Genomic DNA, 23,870 nt, shown 5'->3' with positions numbered 1-23,870 from the left:
GTTCTAGTTAGAGTGGATTTAAATTATTGTAATCCAATTTGGCACGCCATCTGTTAGGATTTTGATAAGGGGAATAAACCCCTTAAACACTGAGCCTTGGATTTAGTTTGTAACAAGAGGACAGTGTCTGTTTCTTTACAAATAATTTTAAGCTAGTATATCTGTTTCTGGTAGCTTTTTGCCCTTGGTGTCTCAACTGTATATCAGTAAGGCAAAATAACGATTTGAATGTACCCATCAAAATCTCAATCTCAGAATTAAAGCCATGTGGTTGAGTCCATAACAATTTTTAAACACATTCGTTCAGTCAATATTAACTGCCATGTGCCAGAAATTGTTCTAGCAGCTGAGGATAAGACGGTTAACAAAACAAACGTACATTGCCACAATTATAAAGCTTACATGAAAGGAGGGAAAAGACAACAGAATAAATTATATAGTATATTGGGAAGTGATATAGGATTATTTGCCTTTATGAGGTATAAATTCAATCTGTGATATATTTTTCATGTATTACCTTATTTAAAATTCACACTTAATGTTCATTTCCTATATAATAACTAAGTTAAATTTAATAGACGTAAAAGCATCTTCCAAGCAAATATACTTAAATGACATTTTTAATGTCTAAAACTCATGGTAACTGGTGGAATAATATCCCCAGTGAATTTAATGATCAATAATTGCTAGTCTGTTTTGGAAACAGAGCCCATGTATTGAAATTTGGTGGTATTCTTGGGAGGGAGTGTTTCAAAATTAACGTGAAATACTCTCTTACTCATACTTTTATGTTTCTGTCTTCAAACATCGAAGAGGATCTTTGGTATCTTTAAGTATTGGGGACAATGTAAAATATTTTAAAGTTTTTGTATTCTTTGTGCTTGCTCACTAACACTGTTTGTTAATAGTATTTTCCCTGAGAACATTTCTGTTATTGGTAATCAAAGTATCCTTCATAATCTTGACCATGTTACTTTGGTTTACCAGATTATTTTCAATATATCAACAATCAATTTTCAATTCAATGTCAAGCGAGATTTTGGCTATATTTCTACTACAAAGTAAAATAAATACAATATAGATAAAATATAATTCCTACATACTGTATCAGAAAGTTCTCCAGAAAACTCAGTTTTATGTTACCAGTAAGTGTATTTATTAACCAAATATGACTGATAAATATCAGTCATAAGTGTCTTGGGAAAGAAATTAAAATCTCACGATTCTGTGTTTAGTTGATACTGGATATAGAACAATTTCATGCTTCTTACAGCCTGTCCTTTCTACCACCCACTCTTCTGAGTTCATCTGCTGACCCTCCCCTCCATTCATTTTACCTTCTACTGATTCATCATCTCGCGTACTTACAGTTATGTTCTCTGAAACCTGGCACATTGACCAAAAAGATGATTAGGCTTGCAGAAATGTTCACGTCTCCATATTTAAAAGAAGAGAAAGAATCCAGGGAACAAGCTTTCCTCTCCTTCCCGTAAACCACAGTTCTTGAAACACGGTGTTCATTCAAGGTCTCCTCTCTCTCTCCTACGACTTATTCTTCAACACCCTTATAATTTGCCAACCTTCTGTGCTTTCACTAGTGACTTCCTAGTAGTCGATGCAGTAAATAGTTTCATGTTCTTGCCATTTTCAAAATCTGACATTTAACATTTCCCTCTTTCTTGAAACACTCAGCTCCCTGGGTTCTGTGATAAAATAGCTCTGGCCTCTTATTTCTGCCCACTTTTCTGTCTTCTTCATAGCCTATTACAGGTCCCTAAAATACTAGTGTTTCATTGAATTCTGTCTTTGTCTTTCTTTTCTTCTCATTTTGCACTCATCTGTTTCTTTCACTGCAGTGGCTTCAACTATACAAACAGAGCACCAGGCCAAATCTTTCTTCTAAGCACCAGACCTGTATATCCAACTGCCCGCCAGACCTCTCCATTTAGATAGTCTACAGGTGTCTTGAGTTTAAGTTTCTCAAACTCAGTTTATCTCCTTGCTTCCATATACATAGACATTTTCTGTTTCGTTCATCTTTGGTTCACATAAAACTCCAGGGTCTGTATCCCAGAGATTTTGATTTAGAAGGTCGAGAGTTGAGTCTAGGAATTTGCATTTTAACAAGAATCCCAGCCGACTCTTGAACAGGTGATCCAGGGACTAAACTGAAAAACTGCCCTTAGTGAATGAATGGTTCCAGATTCTTCAGGACTTTCCATGTCGAGTTGTGTAGGTGCAGTGATGAATTAGGGCTGAAATCTTACCTAAGCTCTGCTTTTCAGGCTGTGTGCCCTGGCAGGGATGGCTTTCCAGTTTGCAAAGGTAGGTTGGCCTGTGGGTTAGCAGCGGCCCTTACTAATTCCCACCTTCTCCCCGCAATCTGTCCCTGTGTCTTACTGATTCTCTCCAGTCTTCCCTACTTTTCATTCCCACTGCTACACCTTTCTCCAGGCCCTTATTTCTTCTTACCAATATTACCCCAAGACCCACTTCATTCTGTTCATTCACTACCCCACACCTCCAGTTCTCCCTCAGTATCAGCAGAAAGGTCTTAAAAGTACAAATCTAATCATGCCATTCATCGTCTTAGAGCTCACTATTGATTCCTTGCCATTTTCTTCAGGTTAACTCCCTACCATGACACGTAAGACGTTTGATGACCAGGGATCTGCTTAAGTGGCACCTTCATCTTTCATCACCCTCCAAAGACACTCTCCAAGCCACTCATGTGCCCACTCTCTGTCTCCTTCCCTCCTGTTCCTTCTCACTCCTATGCTTTTGCTTATCTAGTTTCCACTCTTCTAAACACCATTGACTTCTCCTTCCTCCTGGTAGCAATAGCTTAACTTTGGAGTACGTGTATTAAATAGAGGTGATGATAAATAATATCATTACCTATGTTCACAAGGCTGCTGTGAGGATCACAACAGAGGAATGTAGGAGCCCTATGGTAGATACAGGCTGTGATGCAAGCATTAGTGTTTAAATTCAGATATAGAAGCCTTTTTTTTTCTTCTCATCTGAAAAGATGAAATACTACTGAAAAGATTGCTGTGATTGGTTTCTATATTGTCCTGAACAGCTTCTCCCTTGGCAGAATAATTTAATGTTTCATGTACGTTGAGGAAATTTGAATTTATCCTGAGTTTACCTTTCTAGCATTTGGTTTCCGTAGGTTTTTCTGCTCCAGCTGCCATCATTTCCCTCATGTAGCAGCTGCTCAGCAAATCCTTTCACCACAGTTTCTTTTTTATCAACAATACAAATTGTGTTCACTTATCAGCGTCTTTGTCCCTCATTCCCTTTGGGTCTCCACAGAGGTTGCCAGATAAAACTATAACATGGTTCTGACTTTGCCTTGGCGGAGGGGAACTGCTCTCATTTGAAAGTTAAATACTTTTCTTTGCTAGATACATTGTTAGCCTAAGAAAATTCTCACGATCTTAAAAGAAATTCAGAATTTTAGGTATGTGGGTCTTAAGATTTCAATAATGGTTTAGTCTTTTTTGTTTCACTTAGTTCTTTGGAACATGCAGTACAATACTTAAAGCCCAATTTGTCTTGGACTGAGAAACACTATGTTCTTTCCTAAACCAAAATGTATTTTTTACAGGCAGTTTTTAAAGATTTTTCATTGAAGAAGCAAACTATGCCTGTTTTAGAAAAATCAAAATACAGGAAGCAAAAAGTGTTAAGATTCATAATCTCACCTATCTAGCGATAATCTTAATATTTTTGGTATATTCTTCTAAATGATTTTCTGCAGGAGAGTGTGTGTGTGTGTGCGTATGAACATGTGTGGTATGTTTAAAAGATGAAATCAGGCTATAGAGATCATTTAATGACCAGCCGTTTCATTTAATTTAATAGGAACATCTTTTTCACGTTAGTAGGTAAAATTCTACCATGTTGTTTTTGTTTAAAGATTGCATCCTGTTGTTCCGTAATTTGTTTAACCAGTATCTCACTGATGAATGTTTAGCTTGCTTTCAGTTTACCAGTACTAAAACACTCTCCTATGTGCATCTTTTTCGCATGTCTGATTAAATTCCCATTTTGTTGTAGTTTAAATTCCAAGATGTAGACTTTTGGGTCAGAAGCGTGTCCCAATTTGCAATCCTATTGTTTGTTTTAATGTCTTCCATTATTAGTGAATTAATACCATGTAATCTACCATCAAAAAAAACTGTTTCGTGATGGAAAAATTTTGTACGTCAGTTCTGCAACCCGTTTGTTTAGATCAAAGTTCTTTTTACTCTAGAATTGCTGTGATGCAATTATAACATATAGTCACAATGTTTGTTCTACCATTTGTGCAATATGAGTCATTGATTATTATTGCTTTTTTTTCCTAAAGATTGGCACCTGAGCTAACAACTGTTGCCAATCTTTTTTTTTTCTGCTTTTTCTCTCCAAATCCCCCAAGTACGTAGTTGTATATTTTAGTTGTGGGTCCTTCTAGTTGTGGTATGTGGGATGCCACCTCAGCGTGGCCTAATGAGCAGTGTCATGTCCGCACCCAGGATCCCAACCGACGAAACCCTGGGCCGCCGAAGCAGAGCGCACAAACCCAACCACTTGGCCATGGGGCTGGCCCTATTGCTCTTTTTTTAAGCTTTAGTTTTTTCTTTTTTGTTGTTTTTTTGGTGAGGAAGATTGGCCCTGAGCTAACATCTGTGCCAGTCTTCCTCTATCTTATATGTGGGGTGCCACCACAGCATGGCTTAATGGTCTGTGTGCAGGTTTGTACCCAGGATCCAAACCTGTGAACCCCTAGGCTACTGAAGTGGAGTGTGCAAACTTAACCACTAAGCCACCCGGCTAGCCCAAGCTTTAGTTTTTCTTATCAAATGGTTGATGAATTACACTGATTGTTTCCCATCAGCCTTAATTTTTACCGTTTGCAGCAGCCCCCCCTTATCCGAGGGGAGTACGTTCCAAGACCCCCAGTGGATGCCTGAAACCTCAGATAGTACCGAACACTGTATATACTGTGTTTTTGCCTATACATACATACCTATGATAAAGTTTCATTTATAAATTAGGCATGGTAAGAGATGAACAATAACTAATAATAGAATAATTATAACAATATACTGTAATAAAAGTTACCATAGATCTTAGCAACCCCAGCATGTGATTGTTTTTCTTCTTAAGTCAAGAACTTTCACCTTTCCACTTGAAGGAAGCACTTTACGGCTTCTCTTTGGCATAGCAGAATTACCAGCATCACTGCTCTTGCACTTTGAGGTCGTTATTAGGTGAAATAAGGGTGACTTGAACACAACCTCTGAGACGCCACAACAGTCGATCTGATAACTGATGGCTGCTAGGTGACTAATGGGCAGGTAGCATATACAGTGTGGATACGCTGGACAAAAAAGGGGTGACTCACGTCCCAGGCTGGACAGAGAGGGACAGCAGGAGATTTCATCATTCTACTCAGAATGGCTTGAGTTTTAAGACATATGAATTATTTATTTCTGGAATTTTCCACTTAATATTTTGGGACCACAGTTGACCATGGGTAACTGAAACCACAGAAAGTGAAACCGAGGATAAGGGGGTGACTACGGTACTACCTGTAGTAGTAATTGAATTGTAAATGTCTTCAAAATCACTACCTAGGCTATCTATTTATTAGATGCTTCTGTAAAGCATTTATTTAAGGAATAGTCAACTAAAATTTCAGGAACAGTGATTCAAATATATGCAAAAAAGTTGCAATGCAAAACTGAGGTTTTCAAATAGCTGCAGGATGGCTTTTGTTTTGTTTTTCTTACTGATAACAAAATAAATCATTCAGAACCTCAACTGGGTGGACAGCAGTCCAGGAGATGAAGGGCAAAGAGTTCATATGGCTATCACCTTTCTTACTTTCAACTTAGAAATTTATTTTGTCATAGGGGTTTGCCCACATTCATCTGGTGTTACTATAAAGGAATTTCTTTTCAGGCTCTCTTTTGTTTAAGTAACATGTATCTTTTTAACCTTGTCTAACTTCAGGGAAGATTTTTTTTTCCTGCAAATTAGTGTCTCCATGTGCCACATGTAAGTAATCATTTAAAACCGATAGCTCAATTATATTATAGTTAATTTGAGTGGCTTTTTGGGAGTCTGTTATGACAACTTCATGCACAAAAAAATTTTCAGAATAAATATTAGTACATTTAACAGAGCTATTTAGGGGGAAAATTGAACAAGTACAAGTAGAGGGTTACTTGGGTCAGTTGGATTATTGACCTATAACTTTTAATAATATAATTTTAATTGTTTGTACCACTTAAGAATTGTAGTCTAGGGGCCAGCCCTGTGGCGAGGTGGTTAAGTCTGGCGCACTCCACTTTGGCGGCCCAGGTTTGTGGGTTCAGATCCTAGGTGTGGACCTAACACTACTCGTCAAGCCATGCTGTGGCAGTCACCTACATACAAAATAGAGGGAGATAGACACAGATGTTAGTTCAGAGTGATTCCTCCTCACCAAAAAAGAAAATTATAGTCTAAATCTGATATATTTTAGTGTACTAGAAAAGCAAATTTAGCTTTTTATATTCTGTGCTGCTATGAGCCTCTATCCGTGTTCTCATTCCAAGTACCCTTTTGCTTATTTAATAACCTATGGACAAACCACACTGTCCAATTTAGTAGCCTAGCCACATTGTCGTTATTTAAATTTATGTTAATTAAAATTAAAGTTCAAACTTTAGTTCCTTGGTCACACTAGCTACATTTCAAATGCTCAATAACCACATGTGGCTAGGGCCTACTGTCTTGGGTAGCACAGATATAGAACATGTCCATCATCACAGAAGGTTCTATTGGACGTTGCTGGTTAAAAAACAGATAGCTAAATTAGGAAATAGAATTGAGTCTGGATTGTTATTTTTTGTACACTGTTAGTAATAAACAGTTGTTATGTAGGTGTGTTTCCCCAATTTTCCAACTGTTAGAATGAAAAAGTAAAATTCTGTGAGAGAGGTTTTCTTCTCGACAAGTCATTTGCAATTTATGCATCTCCTATCGATACAGGAACTCACTTCTACCGTGGCTTCCTTGGTTATTTGAGATTGAGGTTTATCTTTTAACATTATCTCTCTGAACTCTTTGCTCACAGAAATTTACCCTTATAAATCACTTATTGGATTACACTGCTTTAACTGCTTAATCCTTCTCTTAGCACACAAACTTTAAAATGGAATAAAGTCTCTTAGCTGAAATCTCCTGTCTAAAGACCACCTGTTAGTATATCTTTCTTTAGGGCGGTGATTTTCAAAATGTGGAAAAGGAGGTTGCTGAACCCATCTGTATATTGGCTTAGTGTAGTTGCCAATAATTCCATCTGCTACCAATGCAGAGATAAGCAATTACCTATTACTTTTAAACAGTATGTTGGGTACTTGAACATGACAGACTCTAAGTGACTCTTCAGTTAACTAAAGGCATGTGGGGGAGGGGAATGGAGCACTGTTTATCACAGTAAGAAACTAAGGCACATACGACTACCGATAAATGTTTCCAAGAGATAGAAGCCTGTCTTATTGTGGGTCTAGGAAGCAAGTAGGTGCTCCAGCTATCCATCCTTGCCTTCCCATCTTTGGTCTAATTTCCAACCTGAAGGAAATTAGGTATCTTTTTCTGCGTCTCTGTCTATCCCATGACAGGATGAGAAATCTAAGCTGTCTCCCACTTAGTGGCTGTGATTGGCAATAGATAAAATGGTAATAACTCTTGAATCGTGGCTTGGCTACTGCAGCTTGCTCGTCAAATGCAGAGTAGTGTGGTCGAGTTGGGTGTCAAGGCATCATTGGGACAAGCAGTATTTACACAGAAACAATCCAGGCCTCCCTCATTGCACAGGCTTGGTATATATGAGACACTAAGTGACGTGGCTGCGGAGCCTGCGAGGTCACAGGTACCTGCACACTCATGAAGGGAATGGTAAGAAATGTTTGAATATTTTCAGACAGTAGCTGCTTTTCATTGCTAGCCAGTTGCTGCCAGATCTTCTGATTTTGTTTTTAAGAGAAACCAAGAAATTGAAAATTGTAAGTGGATCTAATTTTTGTTTTCTTTTAAAACATTTGTAGGCTAAACAAAACTTGAATGCTGGGGCTGGCTCCGTGGCCGAGTGGTTAAGTTCACACGCTCCACTGTGGTGGCCCAGGGTTCAGATCCTGGGCGTGGACATGGCACTGCTCGTCAGGCCACGTTGAGGCAGCATCCCACATCCCACAACTAGAAGGACTTGCAACTAAGATACACAACTGTGTACAGGGGAGGTTTGGGGAGATAAAGCAGGAAAAAAATAAAAAAGAAGATTGGCAACAGTTGTTAGCCCAGGTGCCAATCTTTAAAAAAAAAAAAAAAAACTTGCATGCAGTCTGGATCCAGACCTCAGGCTGTGGGTCTGTCACTTTACTTACAGTGTTTCCTCTATCCTTTTATCAGAAGTGGGAAGCTGATCCTCAAAAACAAAGAAATAGCATCTCAATCCTTGTAGTCTTTCTTAGTACAACAAGGTTTAGCTGTCCTCCCATTTTTATATTAACACTTGCCTGAAGAAGCAGAGGATTACTTCTTAATATGGGCAGAACATAAACATGCAGGTCTTGTTCTCCTGTTCTTAGCAACCAAGATAAGATCATCATAAAAAGAAAAACTCCTCAACCCTTGGGAAATTCTTTAGGCTGGGCAAAATGTGAGCCTCCATAAGAAAGATTTTGAAGCAGTACCGCATGAATTGTTGCACAAATGTTGGTCATGTTTGAAGGCAATATGTTTAAAATTTCTTCACAGCATGTTAACAACCTGGAACTTAAATCATAGCTAAATTTTCTTGCCTTATTTAAATATTAAGAAAGAACACTCAAAACCACCATTTGGAAAACCAATACTGCCAGTTCTCTAATTCTGGTTTAAGTTTGAAAACGTTGAAGTGCTTGCTCTCTTAGAGCTTGAAATCTATTCCTGACGGGATAACATGTGTATTACAGCTTTCCATCCAACTACTGGTTGTATTATATTTGCTCTACCTATGGAGCACCAAATTATGTGAAGCCATTCCTTTAACTGGGAAATGAAATGTAGTAAATAAATTCAGAATGAAGTCTAATTGACAGAGAGTAAACATGCATTAGGCAGTCAGATGATAGCTAGAATGTGTTGGGGATAAAGCCATGTAGCGGGAGTGTAGTCAGCTGAGAGACGGTGCTATTTGACAGGGCCAGCTGGTGAGCCATCAGGAAGAGATTGCTTAGCCTACCTCATTGCCACCAGTCATAAAGAAGGTCTTCTTCAAGAGGTTAGGGGTAAAAGCTGAGGGTGTTCGGACATGTGATAGAACTTGTTAAGTGTCTTGGGGTTTGTGGCTATTTTCAATGCCATTTGGAGTATCTTATTAGGGAAAAAAACTGTATTACTGTGATAGGCAGAATATAAGCATGGAAATATTGGTCTTACTTTAAAAGGGTGACAGCGGTAGGCAGACAAACAGATCTACATTTGAGTGGCTTTTTCTCTTCTATAGGTTTAACCAAGTTTTCTTAAAGTAAATTGATTTTAAGAGGGACTTAAAGAATAGAAAGGGGGATAGCATGCCAGATGGGCCACTGGAAGGATTTTCAAAGTATGTGAGAATGGTATAACAGAATCAGAGATAAAAGTGGGAAAAGACAAAAAAAGAAGGAAAACTATTGAATAGGAACAGCTTAACTTTTTATAATACCACTGTTCATACAGAAATCTACTGCCTACATAAATTTCTAAACAGCCTCTATCCAGAAGAAATTAGTATTTACAAAAAAATTAGGAATTATGGTTGTCAGTTAAAGTCTTGGTTCTCTAATAATAATGACCCCATGACAAAAAAAGTTACATGGACATCTTTGAGGTATGTTTTAAAGAAGTTTTCATAATAGTTAGGATATCGGTTACATTGGCCTTCGAAGTTTTTATTAGGAAGTTGTAGTGCAATTTTTGTTGAACAGGTTTGGAAATTCCTTATAATTCAGCTCCTCAACAGTATCAGCTCATTTAATTGCATTTAGATTCATTTCCTTTCAAAAGCTGCTGAGGAAACAGATTAGTGCTCAGAGCTGTTTACACTTGTAAATGCAATTAAAATTGAAAAGTCAGTTGGAAAACTCATTGGGATCTCTGATAATAGCAATAGTTGTTTCTCTTATATTAATTCAAACTGATGAGGTGGAAAAAACAAAATCACTTCAAGGGTTTATAAAATGACAATATATATTGCTGATACAAATTAAGTGGGCTACTCACATTCTTTTCTAGATTAAAAAGTAATTTGTTCAAGTATATGAAGTAGTCAATGTATTTTTTGAATTTTTTGTTTCTTCTACTGCATGGGATATTTTAAACCATGTTTATAAAACAAATATTTTCACATTGAACTTTAAAACTTGGTCAAGTTTAAATTTTCAGTGAGCTAAAGAAATTAGTGGTACAGATCTGGATGAATGAGCTACAGTTTACATAAAACAACCCTCTTGTATATTCACTGTATGTAACTTTCCATTAAAAATACATTATTTAGTAGAAGTTCGTGATTTTGCTTAGCAGATTGAATGATGCCACAGGAATGCCATCTTTATTAGTGCCACTCATCAGTTCGTCAGACTAATGGCCCATTAAACTAAATATAGGAGTAACTTCACTGTGAGATGTGTGAATCAGCCTTGAGCAGCCTGGTGAAACTGCACTCCTAGTTCCCTTAGTAGGGACACCTTCATTCTGGTAGACCTTAAATGATAATTGGTAATAATTTTGGTTTTGTCTTTTTAGTATAATTTTAATTTTCCTTTATTCATTTAACTACTTTTTTGTGAGTCCTCACTATGTGCCAGGCAGTGTGACACTGAGGTTGAGTGTAAGCAGGTATGGGCCCTTTCTCGCAGAACTTACCTTCTAGCAGGAGATAAAGGCAAGTGAAGAGGCAATTGTAAAATCTGGTATGATAAACTAAAGTAACTCAGATGCATTGCTTTAGAAAAGCTTCTGAGAGGAAATGAGAGCTAGACAGGAGATGATGATGACCCCGATAGTGTAGTGGGAATGGTAATGGACTGAAGTAGGATTTGAGATGTTTCACTGCTAGATTTTATGGGAAAAACTCTAGTAAGATGGACAGCAAAACATCTGGGATGGATGGGGGAGCTGTCATGAGGACACCCAGGTTTCTTCCTTGAGCAGTTGCTCGTGCCAGACGCAGAAGAGGATCGGGTGTGGGGTTTGGGTGGGGAGGATGGAGGAAGATTTTCATTAAGCAGTGAGTTTGAGGAGCCCCTGGGACATGTAAATGGAAATGTCCGCTGCATTCAGAACTCTTCCTGCCCGGGACACTCTCTTCACATGTTTTTTAGGGAATTTTTCTCCTGAAAGTCTAAAAGATTATGTTGCGTTTATGTGTTTTCACAGTAAATTGAGTATTATAGTTCTCTGATTTGCTGTTCATCTCATCAGATTATTTATATGCCTATAATCATGTGTTTATCTGGGTTCCTGGCATTCATTTTGGGATTTAAGTAAAAATTAAAAGAAAAATTATTTCTGGAGAAAGAAATGTTCTATTATGTGAATTACTAAGAAGCAATGTTGGATAAAAAAATTTTTTGAAGCCCACGTTATTCTTCAAGTAGGCATCTATTATATTGACCTGTTGAAGCTCTGGGGTACATCAGGAAATTCATTGTTTCATACAATTTTGTAATCTTTTCTTTAATACAATTTTTGAAGTCTCTAAATAAATACAAAAAACAGAATTTAGCAACAAAAATTGCTTACTTTCTGTAGCTTAGTTTGAACCCTTTTTATATGCTAAAGAATTTCCTTCATATAGACTGAAAGAAAAACTTACAATTTACTATGTTTAGATTCAGCTAAATCATTGCCACATGGGTTAGAGCTGTGGCCATGGTCTGAGAATGAAACCGTTCACTGTGTCAGGGGGTTGGCCAGCCATCTGTTGGCAGTGAGACCTAAGAGAGTTTACGAGAGTAAGGAAGCTCTTTAATAAATTTTTCAAAATAAGTCAAGTAAGCAGGTTTCAAGTCTTCTCTCCTACCCACTGTTTACCCAGCCCGGTAAGGCTTAGAATCAGACAGCACAATGGAGCTGCTTGGTCTGTAACTCGTACTGCCTTTTTGTCTTATTTACGATCTAAAACATTTTTAACAAAACTTTAATATTTTTATTCTAGTAAGTAAAGTTTGTGAACTTCCTTTTTATGCTAATTTACCTAGTTTTGAAGGTGTACACTGTGTTATCAAATAGAGCTTTGAGGTTTTGTATTTAAGTCTTTTAATTTTGCTGGAGAGTTGATCTAATCCGACAATAACTGGTAAAAAAAAATACACGCGCACACAGTTGCAGTACAAGTGGCAAAGTGGTAAATGGAATGTGTATGAAATTCTGTTTAAATTCAGTTTTGCGCTCAGTGGAAGAAACAAGGCTGCGATGTTTGAGTTTACCCCATGAGAGCAGTGGTTCTCATCTGCTTGTAACGTTAGTGCTCTGGAGGAGGCCCACACAGCTTACTTATGAGGGAGCCGATAGAGAGCCCATTGAGCACTGGTTTTGACAATCTCAGCAGGTCCCACTATTGGCTGGTGTTATATGGTTTTGGAACAAATTAATATTCACAAGCTCTTTTATACCTGATTTAATACCACTAAAGCACAAATACTTCCTTATCTTACTATTAGCCAGAATTTGGAGTTCAGTTAATAAAATTGTTACGACTTCAGTTTTTAAAACAAAGGATGAATACAGAAGGCAATTTTTTCTGATGAGTCAGCTAAAACTTTTTTTTTTTTTTTTTTTAGCCTAGCACCTGAGTGGCTCTCCACTTACTCTGTTTTCAAAGCTAAGCAGATTTAGCCTGGTTAGTTCTGGCCGGCATCAATTTTCAGCTCCACATCCCTTATTCACCTTTAGTGTAAAAGCACTGCTGTTTGACTTCAATAGTATGGCTTGAGCGTGAAAATATATGAATGTGTTCTGTATTTTGAAATGTATTATATATTTGAAATGTATTCTATATTTTAAAAGACAATTGAGATAGCATACTTAAGCTGTACTGAAAAATTGGGAGATATAAAAGTGTAATAAGAATATTTCCATTATTTATTGTGTGTAATGAACATTTGTGAGTTGAAGAATTATACTGACTGTTGTATCTTGACAGATTGAACTTACTGCTATATGAAAAATAATTGTGTGTAATGCATTTCTTCTAGAAGATAACATTATCTTGGTAGAGTTGTAGTAAGTATAAAACAGAAATGTGAAAAATTTTAGATGCTTTCCCTTTCTTAAAAAAATTAAACAGTTCATTGACTTTTTGAGGCTTTTACTAATGTGTATGTTCTACTTCTGGCCTATCTTTCCCTGGTGAAATATAACTAATAATTTAAGAATACAATTTACTGTTTTTTGTTGGAAAAAAATTGTCAAACATTTCTCTTATTGAGGCTTGTAATAGAAATTTTGGTAAGTGTGTACTTCAGGAGGATTAGTGAAGAAGGGACTCTAATGTAAAGGCCAGAATTCTGTAAATGTAAATTGCTGGTTCAGTAGTATTTTTTTATATTGTTTGCAATAACATCTCTCTCAACTAAGTTAAAATTGAATCATGAAGTCCTTAGAAAGGCTTTGCTATTCATTAGAATTTAATATCACTGAATATATAGTTAAATTGAAGCAGGAATTATTAGACCATATTTTATATCATTAATACCAATATACTTTGGCATTTTTCCTCTAATTTACAAACTGTCAGTGACTCCGTGCTTTACTAAGATTTGTGTATTCTTAAAGCAATTTAAAAAACAAAATTTTCTCAAATCTCTGTTTCTCTTTTTTTTTCCTATAGGGGTACCAAAATCTAATCTCTTGCACACTAGATCATTAAGGGGCCATAAGGACTGCTTTGAAAAATTCCATTTGATTGCAAACCAGGATTGTCCTCGATCTAAGCTTTCAAAAAGTACCTATGAAGAAGTTAAAACCATTCTGAGTAAGAAGATAAACTGGATTGTACAGTATGCACAAAATAAGGATCTGGATTCAGATTCTGAATGTTCTAAAAATCCCCAGCATCACCTGTTTAATTTCCGGCATAAACCTGATAAAAAGTTACTCCCACAGTTTGACTCTCAAGTACCAAAGTATTCTGCAAAATGGATAGACGGAAGTACAGGTGGCCTCTCAAACTGTACACAAAGAATTCTGGAGCAGAGGGAAAATACAGACTTTGGGCTTGCTATGTTACAAGATTCAGGTGCCACTTTATGCCATGATAGTGTACTGTGGCCTCATAGTCACAGCCAGGCACAGAAAAAAGAGGAGACAGTCTCTAATCCAGAGGCTAATGTCCAGACCCAGCATGCACATTACAGCAGAGAGGAATGTAAGTAAAATGGGAGAGGTGAAGGTTGGAGTTTTGTTGTTTTTTTTTTTTTTTTTCATGTTTTTATATATGCATGGTATGTCAAGAATTTTGCTGTAGAATTATAGATGTGATAAATACAGTATTTAAATGGCATGTTCACCCTACCAAAAATGAGATGTCTTGAAACTCTCCATCAATTCTGCAGTAGTCCTTAGTATGTCCTAAGTATTGGAATTCTGCAGTCCCATCATCTGTCATTTTAAATTATTAAACTCAATAGACTTAACAGGCTGAATTGGAAAGTTCAGGGCTCATATAGTTCAGAAGTACAGCCTCAAGTGTTGACTAACACACGCTGTCACGTTGCTAATCCCTACAAGACTAATTAACTGAGGTGGCATTTCAAAAGCAAAAATCTGACATTTTCCTAAAGGCCAAAGGTAATGTGTGCACTTATTTTAAAGTTGGAAAAGTGACTTAGTCTGCATCTATTTCGACAAAAACTCAGAGAAGCTGAGATAATTTTAATTGACTTAAAATCAAGTGATCTTAGAGCTAGAAGGGACCTTGGGTATATTATACAACTGCTTGCTTCTACATAGGAATTGTCCAAGGTTGTATAACTAGACAGACAAATTGATTTTTCAAACTATTTCAACAGTACTGTAATGTTTTTCAAAGTGCAGATCATGAACTGTATAGTTCGTAAGCAAAATTAATTTGATGGATAGTGACTAGCACTTTTTAAAAACTGAAATAGAATAGGCAATATCAGAATCCAGTGGACCTAATAGTATTTTTTGGCGACATTTTTGTTTCAGGTGGAGGTTTCCTGGGAGTGATGTACAATATGTTTGTTATGTGGGTTGTGGTCAGGATTGAAATCTCCCCACTGCAGGAGTTAAGGAATGAATCCCAGGGTACTGCTGAATGTTATGTTGGCAGATAAGCGCACATATTTTTTTAAATCGGATCTTGCGTTAGTGATGTAGGCAGCTTATTTCCCCAGGTTTGGTGGTAATAATGGATGTATTTTCGTGTTTCAGTGAATTCGATGACTCTTGGTGAGGTAAAGCAGCTGACTGCAAAGCTCCGACAGCAGATACAGGGTAAAGAATCAGCCTGCATGATTGTTGCGTGTGAAAATTTCAATATAGAAAATCCCCTCTGACAGGTCACCGTTAGCTTCCTCTCCATTTAAGTTTGGAAATGGGATTAGAACCTGTTAAAGTTTCCAGAGCAAAAAGAATAAGAAAACTTCTTTACGAACTGCAAGAGGAAGAGGTTTCTCAATTTTTTTAAGTGGAAATGTGGGCTACAACTTAACCTCTACCTCTCAACATTTTATTGCCTGCCTACGCTTGTGCCAGGCCTGTGGGTATGCTCCCAGACAGCTCTAAGGCAGGTGGTACTAGCCCTGTTGTTTTTCAGCCCCTTTGTGTTTGAAATAGTTTTTTAGTTTGAGTGTCAGGCATCCGTCTTCAGCCTCACATCCCTTCTTCACCTTCAATGGAAAGTTGAACAATTTCAAACGCAAAAGTAGTGAGAGAGCCTGGTGAACCCGTTGACCCATCTTCACCAGCTTCATTAGTGCCAAAGCATAGCTAGTTTCCTTCATCTCTACTTGTACCCACGCCCCTTGCCTCACCCCTACCCCCGGCATGGATTATTCTGAAGCAAATCCCAGACACCATATTGTTTTGTCCATAAGTACTTCAGGATTGTCTCTAAAAGATAACTTTCTTTTTTAGGCACTCAGAACCTCATTATCACACCTAAAAAAAACACGTGGCTAGTAATTCTTTAATATCATCAAATTTGAGGTTGACACTGTTAGTGTTCACATTTTCCAATTCTCTCTCTTCTTTTTTTTACAAATTATTCCTATTTAGCTGAGGAAACTACTTTGGAGACATTAAGTTGCTTATAGAGATGATGTATTCAGTCCATAACAGATTAAGGATTCTAACCCCTGTCTTAACTGCAAAGCTAGTGGTCTTTCTTGAGCACACAGTCTCTCAGGATAATAAAATAATAACAATAATAATAGTAATAGCAACTTACATTTATCAAGTACTTATTTTGTGGTAAGTACTTCACAAGTGTGATCTGATTTAATGCTCACAGTAACCATCTGAGTTGCGTACTGTCATTATTGAGGTTATCACATAAGAGGAAATTAAAAGTTTAAGTTACTTGCCTGAGACTCTTAAGAGTAGGAACAAGGATTCAAAAATCCTGTTAGTCCGATTCCAAAGCCTCTTAGAGGGGTTTCCAGACCCGAGTACTGTTGAGCACTTATTATCCGTAAATCATATAAGACAATGATTGAACCTATTTATATATTCAAATTGAGAAAAGTGTCTCAGAGGTAAATGTCACTGCCACTTCTGCTGTGCCTCTCTATAGTCATTGCTTCTGTCTCTCAATTTGCACTGGATGGAGAAGAAGAATGCAGTATTCCAGATGGCTATGCAGAGTATACAACTTCCAAGGATGGTCAAAATGCAACTGTTTCCTTGGTGTCAGATCAGTTGCATTGCGAACATTCCCCCAGTGCATTCACTTGGGTCACAGTGTTTGAAACATAAATTGTAGGGTTAGCTTTCTCTGTACTAAAAATGAAACTACCTTTTAAATCTTTACAGAAGTTTTTGAAGAGTTAACACACCAAGTGCAAGAAAAAGATTCTTTGGCCTCGCAGCTCCATGTCCGCCACGTTGCCATCGAACAGCTTCTCAAGAACTATTCCAAGTTACCATGTCTGCAAGTGGGGCGAACAGGAATGAAGTCACACCTTCCCATCAACAACTGAACTAAACTTACACTTAGTTCCTAAACCCTTATGCCCTACCAGTTACTGGTCTGCCAGGCATGCAGACTTGGAAGAAGATGAAGAAAGTCTTGGCCCATTTTTTTACGGTCATTAAATTTGCAAAGCTCAAGGCAGTATTTAACATCTTGTCAAATAAAGCAGATCATTACACTCTAGTCTTCTAGGGTTAATCATTTTGGGAATCTTTTTTCCCATAATTATTAAATGGCCCTCCCTGACTTTTACCACACGTGACTACTTAAATATACAGTGTGTTTTTATTAAACATATTTTAATGTAATTCACCTGTCAAAACAGTAGAAGGTTAAACTCCTTAGATTAGTCTCAACTACTAAAGATAACTTTTAAGAGGGAAATGGAATTCATAATATCACCTCTTATTTATTATGAGCAATATTTTAATATGAAAATTTTATATATAAAAATGCTATTTTAGGTACCTTTTCATTCTCTTTATAAATGTATTGAATGGCTCTGTATATTCATGTGTGAGTATGTTCACTCATATTTCAGATCACTGCATTTTATTCTCTTAATACACTGTTTTTACAACTATTGTTTTCCAAAGATAAATGTATTTTGGAGTAGAAATCTATCTAGTTGAATTGTTTTGACTTCTAATAACTCTTAATGAAGGCAGAGTTAATAACTTTCTAAAGCAAATATCCAAGAAAATAAAATACGTTATTTTTTTCTAACAAAAGCAGTTCTCAGTTCAGGAAGAAAATGCTAATCTACTTTTTGTATGTCAGCTTGTCTCCGTAGAAGTAAAGGCCTCTCCTACTTCATTATTACTTTCATTCTAATGACTTTGGTGTGTTAGAATTCAGACAGAGTAAGTCAGGCCTCACTTCTAAGTCAAATGTAATATCCATCTTCAGATTGAATGTGCTGTGAAATTGTTGTCCTGTCTTTGAAAAAAATGAAAATTATTCTACGTGCCACTTTGGATAAAGGTCCAGGAAGCCTTGAACTGTCCAAATTCTGTTATCAGCATCGTTGAAAGTAGTGCCCAAAGAAAGCATTGTGAGGTATTTTTTTAAACTTTAAAGGAAAAGAGAAGATTGCTTGACACACAAAAACAAAACTCTGATTCAAAAAACTAAGCCCATTTTTTTAAAAGATATGCTTATAAGTTGACTTATGTTTCCAAAGAGTTCTGAACTAATAGGTTGTCTCAAAGAGCTAGGTGAGTTTTTTAATAATGTATTATAGTAAAAGCTATAACCAATGCAGAGTTAAAATGGGCTCGAAATTCTGTTTTCAGTTGGTGCTTAGAATGTATTTGTGAGGTAAGATCTTTTGCTTAGAGAGTTTACAGAATAGCCCATTACCTTGGCAGCTTCCTGCATAAAGATAGGAATGACTTCTGCCTTAAATTTGGCAGCCTGCCCTGGCTGGGGTCAGATTTTAATCTTGAACACAAACAGTATTTGACTAAGCAAAGAAACACCTCAATCTAATAGAAAACAACTTTTTGTAATGCTAAGATGTGTTAAATTTGAATAGTAGTTGATATCGATTTTGTTTTCTTTGAAGTATGGTGTAACTCCTTTTTGGAGGGAGCTTTTGAAAGATGCTTTCAATTACTCTTGATTCTTTTGAGTCATCCAAAATGAATTTAAAATCCAGAGAGTGGGGATGCGTTGCCTTAGTTTTGAGAAGCTTTGAGTCGAATGTGTGCAATATCAAAATCTCTGTAAATTTACAAGTTGAATACAGACATTTCCTCATATGCCAGCAAGTATCTTAGCGCTTGGTTGTTATGGTCACATCTTCAAATTTGACTTTACTCTTTTTTGGCATAACTCATTAAGAACATTACCAGCCAGTGTGCTTGCACACATTTGTGCTTCTATTTAGATCACTTAGGGACAGTCATAAAAGTTGGGGATGTGTTGCATTTGATATCAGTGGAAGCATATTTCCAGAATATGAGCCATATGGTGCAGTCCTGAAGACAACAGTGTTATCCAAAGAAAGTGTTTGCTTATTTCTTAAACAGTTTCTGGCAAATGTGTAGTTTTGCTAATGAGTTTGGAACTATTGGGTGGGATTGAGCATGTACCAAGGTCTTAACCCAGGAGTCTGATTTATTCCATTTAGATATTTCTACTTAAGCTCGTCAAAGGAAGGGTGCTCTTAAAAAATATCTGTGGTGCTGGTACTCACTAGTACTCTATTTGGATGAATATTCTAGTAAAAAAACTTTTGTTGAAGTATTTTGCACAACAGTTTATCCAAATGTTTGGTAAGCTTATTATATACTCATATGTATTCTTGATTGAATATGCAATTTATTGTATATGTTAAAATAAGCATTAGGGACAGAGTTGATTCTAACTTGAGAGAACACAAGTATTTATGATGATGCAAATACCGGTTACCATACTTGGCTATTTTTCTCTACAATTGTTAGTACTTTCTGAGGAAGCTCAGAAGAAAATCTCATATATAGCTTTAGTTTCAAAAATGGCAAAAAAGAGACTGCCAATCAAGCTCTTGCTCACATTTCCAGAGCTTATGTGATTAAGGGGGGTGAAATAAGACTAATATTTTTTCATGTTAGATTTCATAATTAGACGAGTTGAATTGAGTTTAAAAAATCAGCTTCAAGTTGAAAGTGATTTTGACCACACAAGATTGTTCTCTTTAAAGATTAAAGTTTTAAAATCTGTTCAGCCTTTTAATTAAGCTAAAAAACAGTTGTTTTTAGGTTAAGATTATCATCCTTTGATCCTAGTACTTAATATCAAAATTAGACTTTTTTTGAAAAAAAAATGCACTTAAGACTCCAATAATAGATGATACAGGCAGCAGAATAGTGTTTTGTTCCACTTTGTAGTTTTTTATGCACAATGTTAGAGCAAAAAAATGTTCTTAGTTTTTCAAATTATATGTTCATTTCACCACAAAGTGCCCATTTTTGTTTACATTTAAGGATTATTTTTAAAATAAGTTCATGTTGGAAAGTGATTTAAGAAATAAAGTCAAAATGTATTTTGTTTTGTTGGCATCTTGACAAGCATCTTGAGATTTCTTGAGATTTTCATTTTAACCATATTCTTTCTCATTGAAAATGATTTAAAGTGCTTTCTTTCTGTTTGTGTATTTTTTACCTTGGTGTTTACACTGTTGAGGCTTGTCAGTCAATTTCTGCCAGTTTTTTTAAAATAATTCTTTTGGATCTATTTGTGTGTGTTAATGTTTACCAGTTGGGATTTTGTTTTTTGTTTTAGAAGAAATCTTGTGTTATAAAATGTTATAAAATGTAATACAAGATGTGTATGCTCTAAACTTAAGTAGGAACTTTTTTAAAGAATAAATTATTTGTGTAGCTTAGTAAGAGGTTCAAGCTAGTGACCATGAAATTAGGTTACATGACATGAAAATGTACATGGTACAGTGTAAAGTTCTTGTAGTGTTATTTTTTCTGATTTCCTGACGGATGTTATGGCTCATGCTAAAGTAAGACATTTGAGTATTTTGAAGTACTTATTAAAAAGTGTAGTACTCTACAAAATTTTTTAAATATCTTTGTTCAGATGTGGCTGTAAAGCAAAGATAATTGATAACATTTCAGTGTTTAATTGCATTTTTAACTTTAGGTTGGTGAAAATAATTATTTGAGGAAATTTGTGGTGAAAAAATAAGTAGGAGGTAAAACTCCACAGGTTATTCTTGTCAAGTTACATTTTGTGGTGGAGGGGTAAGAGAGTCTGTTTACCAGAGGAAGGCTGTAGCGCTGGGTTTGGAGTAATGAGGTTCTGTCTTGTGTCCCAGTGTTTTCATTCACTTCATCCTTTCGCATTCCCCCTTGTTAAAATCTAGTCTAACCTAGTAAACAACTTGGCCACCTTGCCGGGAACCATATCATAGCAAGTCTAGCGTTAAGATGTTTTTAGCACCTAGTTTGTAACATGCTTTCCTTATTCTTTTCAGTTTGAGTCCACATGACTAAGGCATTTTAGTGATACTGAATTAGTCCACAATTTTAAGCTTACCGAAGTCAGACAAAACAATCATGGAGATGAGCATTGCCTTCTAACCTCCCTCCGAAAAAGTTGAATTTCCCTCATCTGCACATAAAGCGAAGGGAAGTTTAGTAAATGTTTCTTCTTTCAAACATGTAGAATGTTTATTTCCATTCTGCTACCTCCAGAAGAGGCAGTTTAGAAAGTGTTCAATAGGGCCCTGTTCAATGCCATTCCTTCTTTAACAGTTTGTCTGTGGGGGTTAACCTTGCTTTAAATCCCAGTAGAGTACACTATGGTCATTGACCTTAATCTCTCTTTGGTGTTAGAAATTTATTTTACAAAGTTGCGCTAAGACCTTTGGAAAAATAAAGTGAAACTGCGGTGGTGAAAACGAAGTTGGTTTCAAAAAAGTTTCTTTAGACATTACTTGGTGTTATACTTTTCCTTTAAAACTGCAATAATTTATATATTTGTATTGCTCTGCTTTGAAACTGTAACTACATACGCTTGTCTACTATTTTTAATTTTTACAATAAAATAAATATTTTGTTATCTGTTGGCTTCAGAGAATATTTTAAGTGTACTTATATTTTTTTAAATAGTTTGACCTATATAAAGCATTTTGTTTTGCAGATTTAAGGAGCCTGTACTTAAAATTATCTAACAATTTCTTATCCTAATAGTTTCTTCTGAAAATTTCTTTGATACTTAAGTTTATATTCTCTCTGTCCCAAGAGTCCAGAAGCAGAAAGTGAGATTCCTGTGACTTTCTGGATGTCTGTGCACCTTTTTAACGAGTATACTTCACATGCAATAAATACAGATTGTAAGTGTGGTGTTTGAGTTTTAAGAAATGTATGCAACTGGTAACAATGACCCCTTGGTGCCCCTTTCCAGTCTCTTCACTCCCCATTTCCCTTCCATCCATTGCTCTGATCTCTGTCTCCATTTTTGCATTTGCCTGCTTTAGAACTTTATATAAGTGTTAGACAGGATGTACTCATTTCCCTCGAGCTTTTTTCACTCGACTGGATGCTTTGAAATTCATCCATATTAGCGCAATGATCTGTAGTTCTGTTCCCTTCTTTTGTTGTTGACTGGTATTCTACTGTATGAATATATTATAATTTATTTATTCATTCACTTGATGAACATTTGACTTCCCAGTTTGGGGCTAAAATGAATTAAAGCTGTTATGAGTATTTTTAAATTGGCTTCCAAAAGATTATTAAACATAGAAATATAACAGAGTATTCAAGGTCACTTGTGGTTAGCATTATCACTCTGAATATTTATTAAATTACCATTTTTTTCTATGAATGATTTTTAAGGTAATTTTTATAATTTTGTAATAAAAAATTTTAGGAAAGACGGTTATGCAAAAGGTCAGCGGCAGATTACAAAATAACAGATATGTGAGAATTGAAACATTTATTAGGTTGCAAAGAGAATCTTAATCGTCCTTGAAGGTCTTTTCAAAGTCTAACAGTCTAAGTCAGACCACTATGTTTTCCAGAAAAGGCAATGAAGGCCAAGAGCGTCTGGTTTGGAGAAAGTGCCGGAAAGAGCACCAGATCACAAATGAGGTGGTTCTCCTTTTTAGCTGTAACTCCTGTGTGACGTTATGGGAAATATGTCACTTCTAAGCCTGAATTCACCGAGCCGGAGCAGTTGGTAAAATGGAAGCCTGGTGCTGCTGCATCACCTCTGTGCCTGCCCAGTTTCCCAGCCTTCTGGGGAATTCTCAAACCATTTGTAAAATGGTTTGCTCGCCCTTATTTTTAAATGTCATTATAGGACTCTGAATTCTTTGCAGGTGTCACAGAGACTGGCAAGCAGGTGCAAGTGTGTTGGATAGAAAGGAAAGGGAGCTGCAGGCAAGACAACCCCGTTTTATATCATTTATATATTGGTTTTCTAAATTATTCGTAAAAAGGTTTTAGGTTTTACTTTTGGAATCTGATCTAGATGATGTCCTAGATCCCTTCTATCTCAAATTCACCTGACTTGCAAGTGCAGTTTACCCCAGTGGCTTTTTTTCTTCTCTCTCTCTTTTTTTTTTTTTTTTTTTGGTGCTCTAAATCTCAATCCCAATCCCATTCCAGTGTTTGAATGGCACAGACCACCTTTACCTCTAGAAGCAAATGCTCACCATCTTAACCTCCCTTGCACCTGGGACACCTCACCCTGCTAGGTGAAGCAAAGAAATTGGGTAGAAGAGGATCCGTGTTGAGGGCAGCAGAGTCTAATGATCGATGGGGGAAACATCCCATATCCCGCATCTGGTGGGGGCAATGGATGAGTTCCTGGCATCTGGTGTTGAGCAGCCCTTGCTCTGTGAATTTGGCTGTGAACTTAGTAGCTGATTAATTACCTTCGTTCCTGCCTGGTTTCCAATCCTCTGGGCCATCTCTGCCCATTGAATAAATTTCTTTTCAGCTTAAGTCAATGTTACACCTCACTTAATGCCCGGGTCCACATCCAATGCTCTCCTGCTCAGAGATCTTACAAAATTGGTTTCCAAAAGTGAACTGCTAAGAGCCACCACTTATCTAAACTATCCCTCAGGACCACACGGGCTGCCTGGTGGGTGAGCTGAAACAAATAGGTAAGATTCTGAAGAGAAATTAAACCTTTCAGTAAT

General features: G+C 36.5%; 1 protein-coding gene across 2 annotated transcripts in view; it reads left to right on the top strand.

Annotated features, from left to right (window-relative positions):
- Nucleotides 1–21,778, top strand: part of C18H21orf91 (chromosome 18 C21orf91 homolog) — a 32,598-nt gene extending 10,820 nt beyond the window's left edge. The window contains exons 3-5 of one of the 2 annotated variants that reach the window (XM_014865453.3): nt 13,895–14,431; nt 15,460–15,522; nt 17,062–21,778. In XM_014865453.3, the coding sequence (XP_014720939.2) occupies nt 13,895–14,431; nt 15,460–15,522; nt 17,062–17,228 (767 nt within the window). In that variant the 3' untranslated portion in view covers nt 17,229–21,778. The remainder of the gene's footprint in view (nt 1–13,894; nt 14,432–15,459; nt 15,523–17,061) is intronic. The other variant, XM_070488722.1, reaches the window with a different exon arrangement.
- Nucleotides 21,779–23,870: the final 2,092 nt, after the last annotated feature.

Source organism: Equus asinus, chromosome 18 (genome assembly GCF_041296235.1).
Source record: "Equus asinus isolate D_3611 breed Donkey chromosome 18, EquAss-T2T_v2, whole genome shotgun sequence".
In the NCBI taxonomy this organism is placed as follows: domain Eukaryota; kingdom Metazoa; phylum Chordata; class Mammalia; order Perissodactyla; family Equidae; genus Equus; species Equus asinus.
This window is presented reverse-complemented; position numbering and strand designations above follow the sequence as displayed.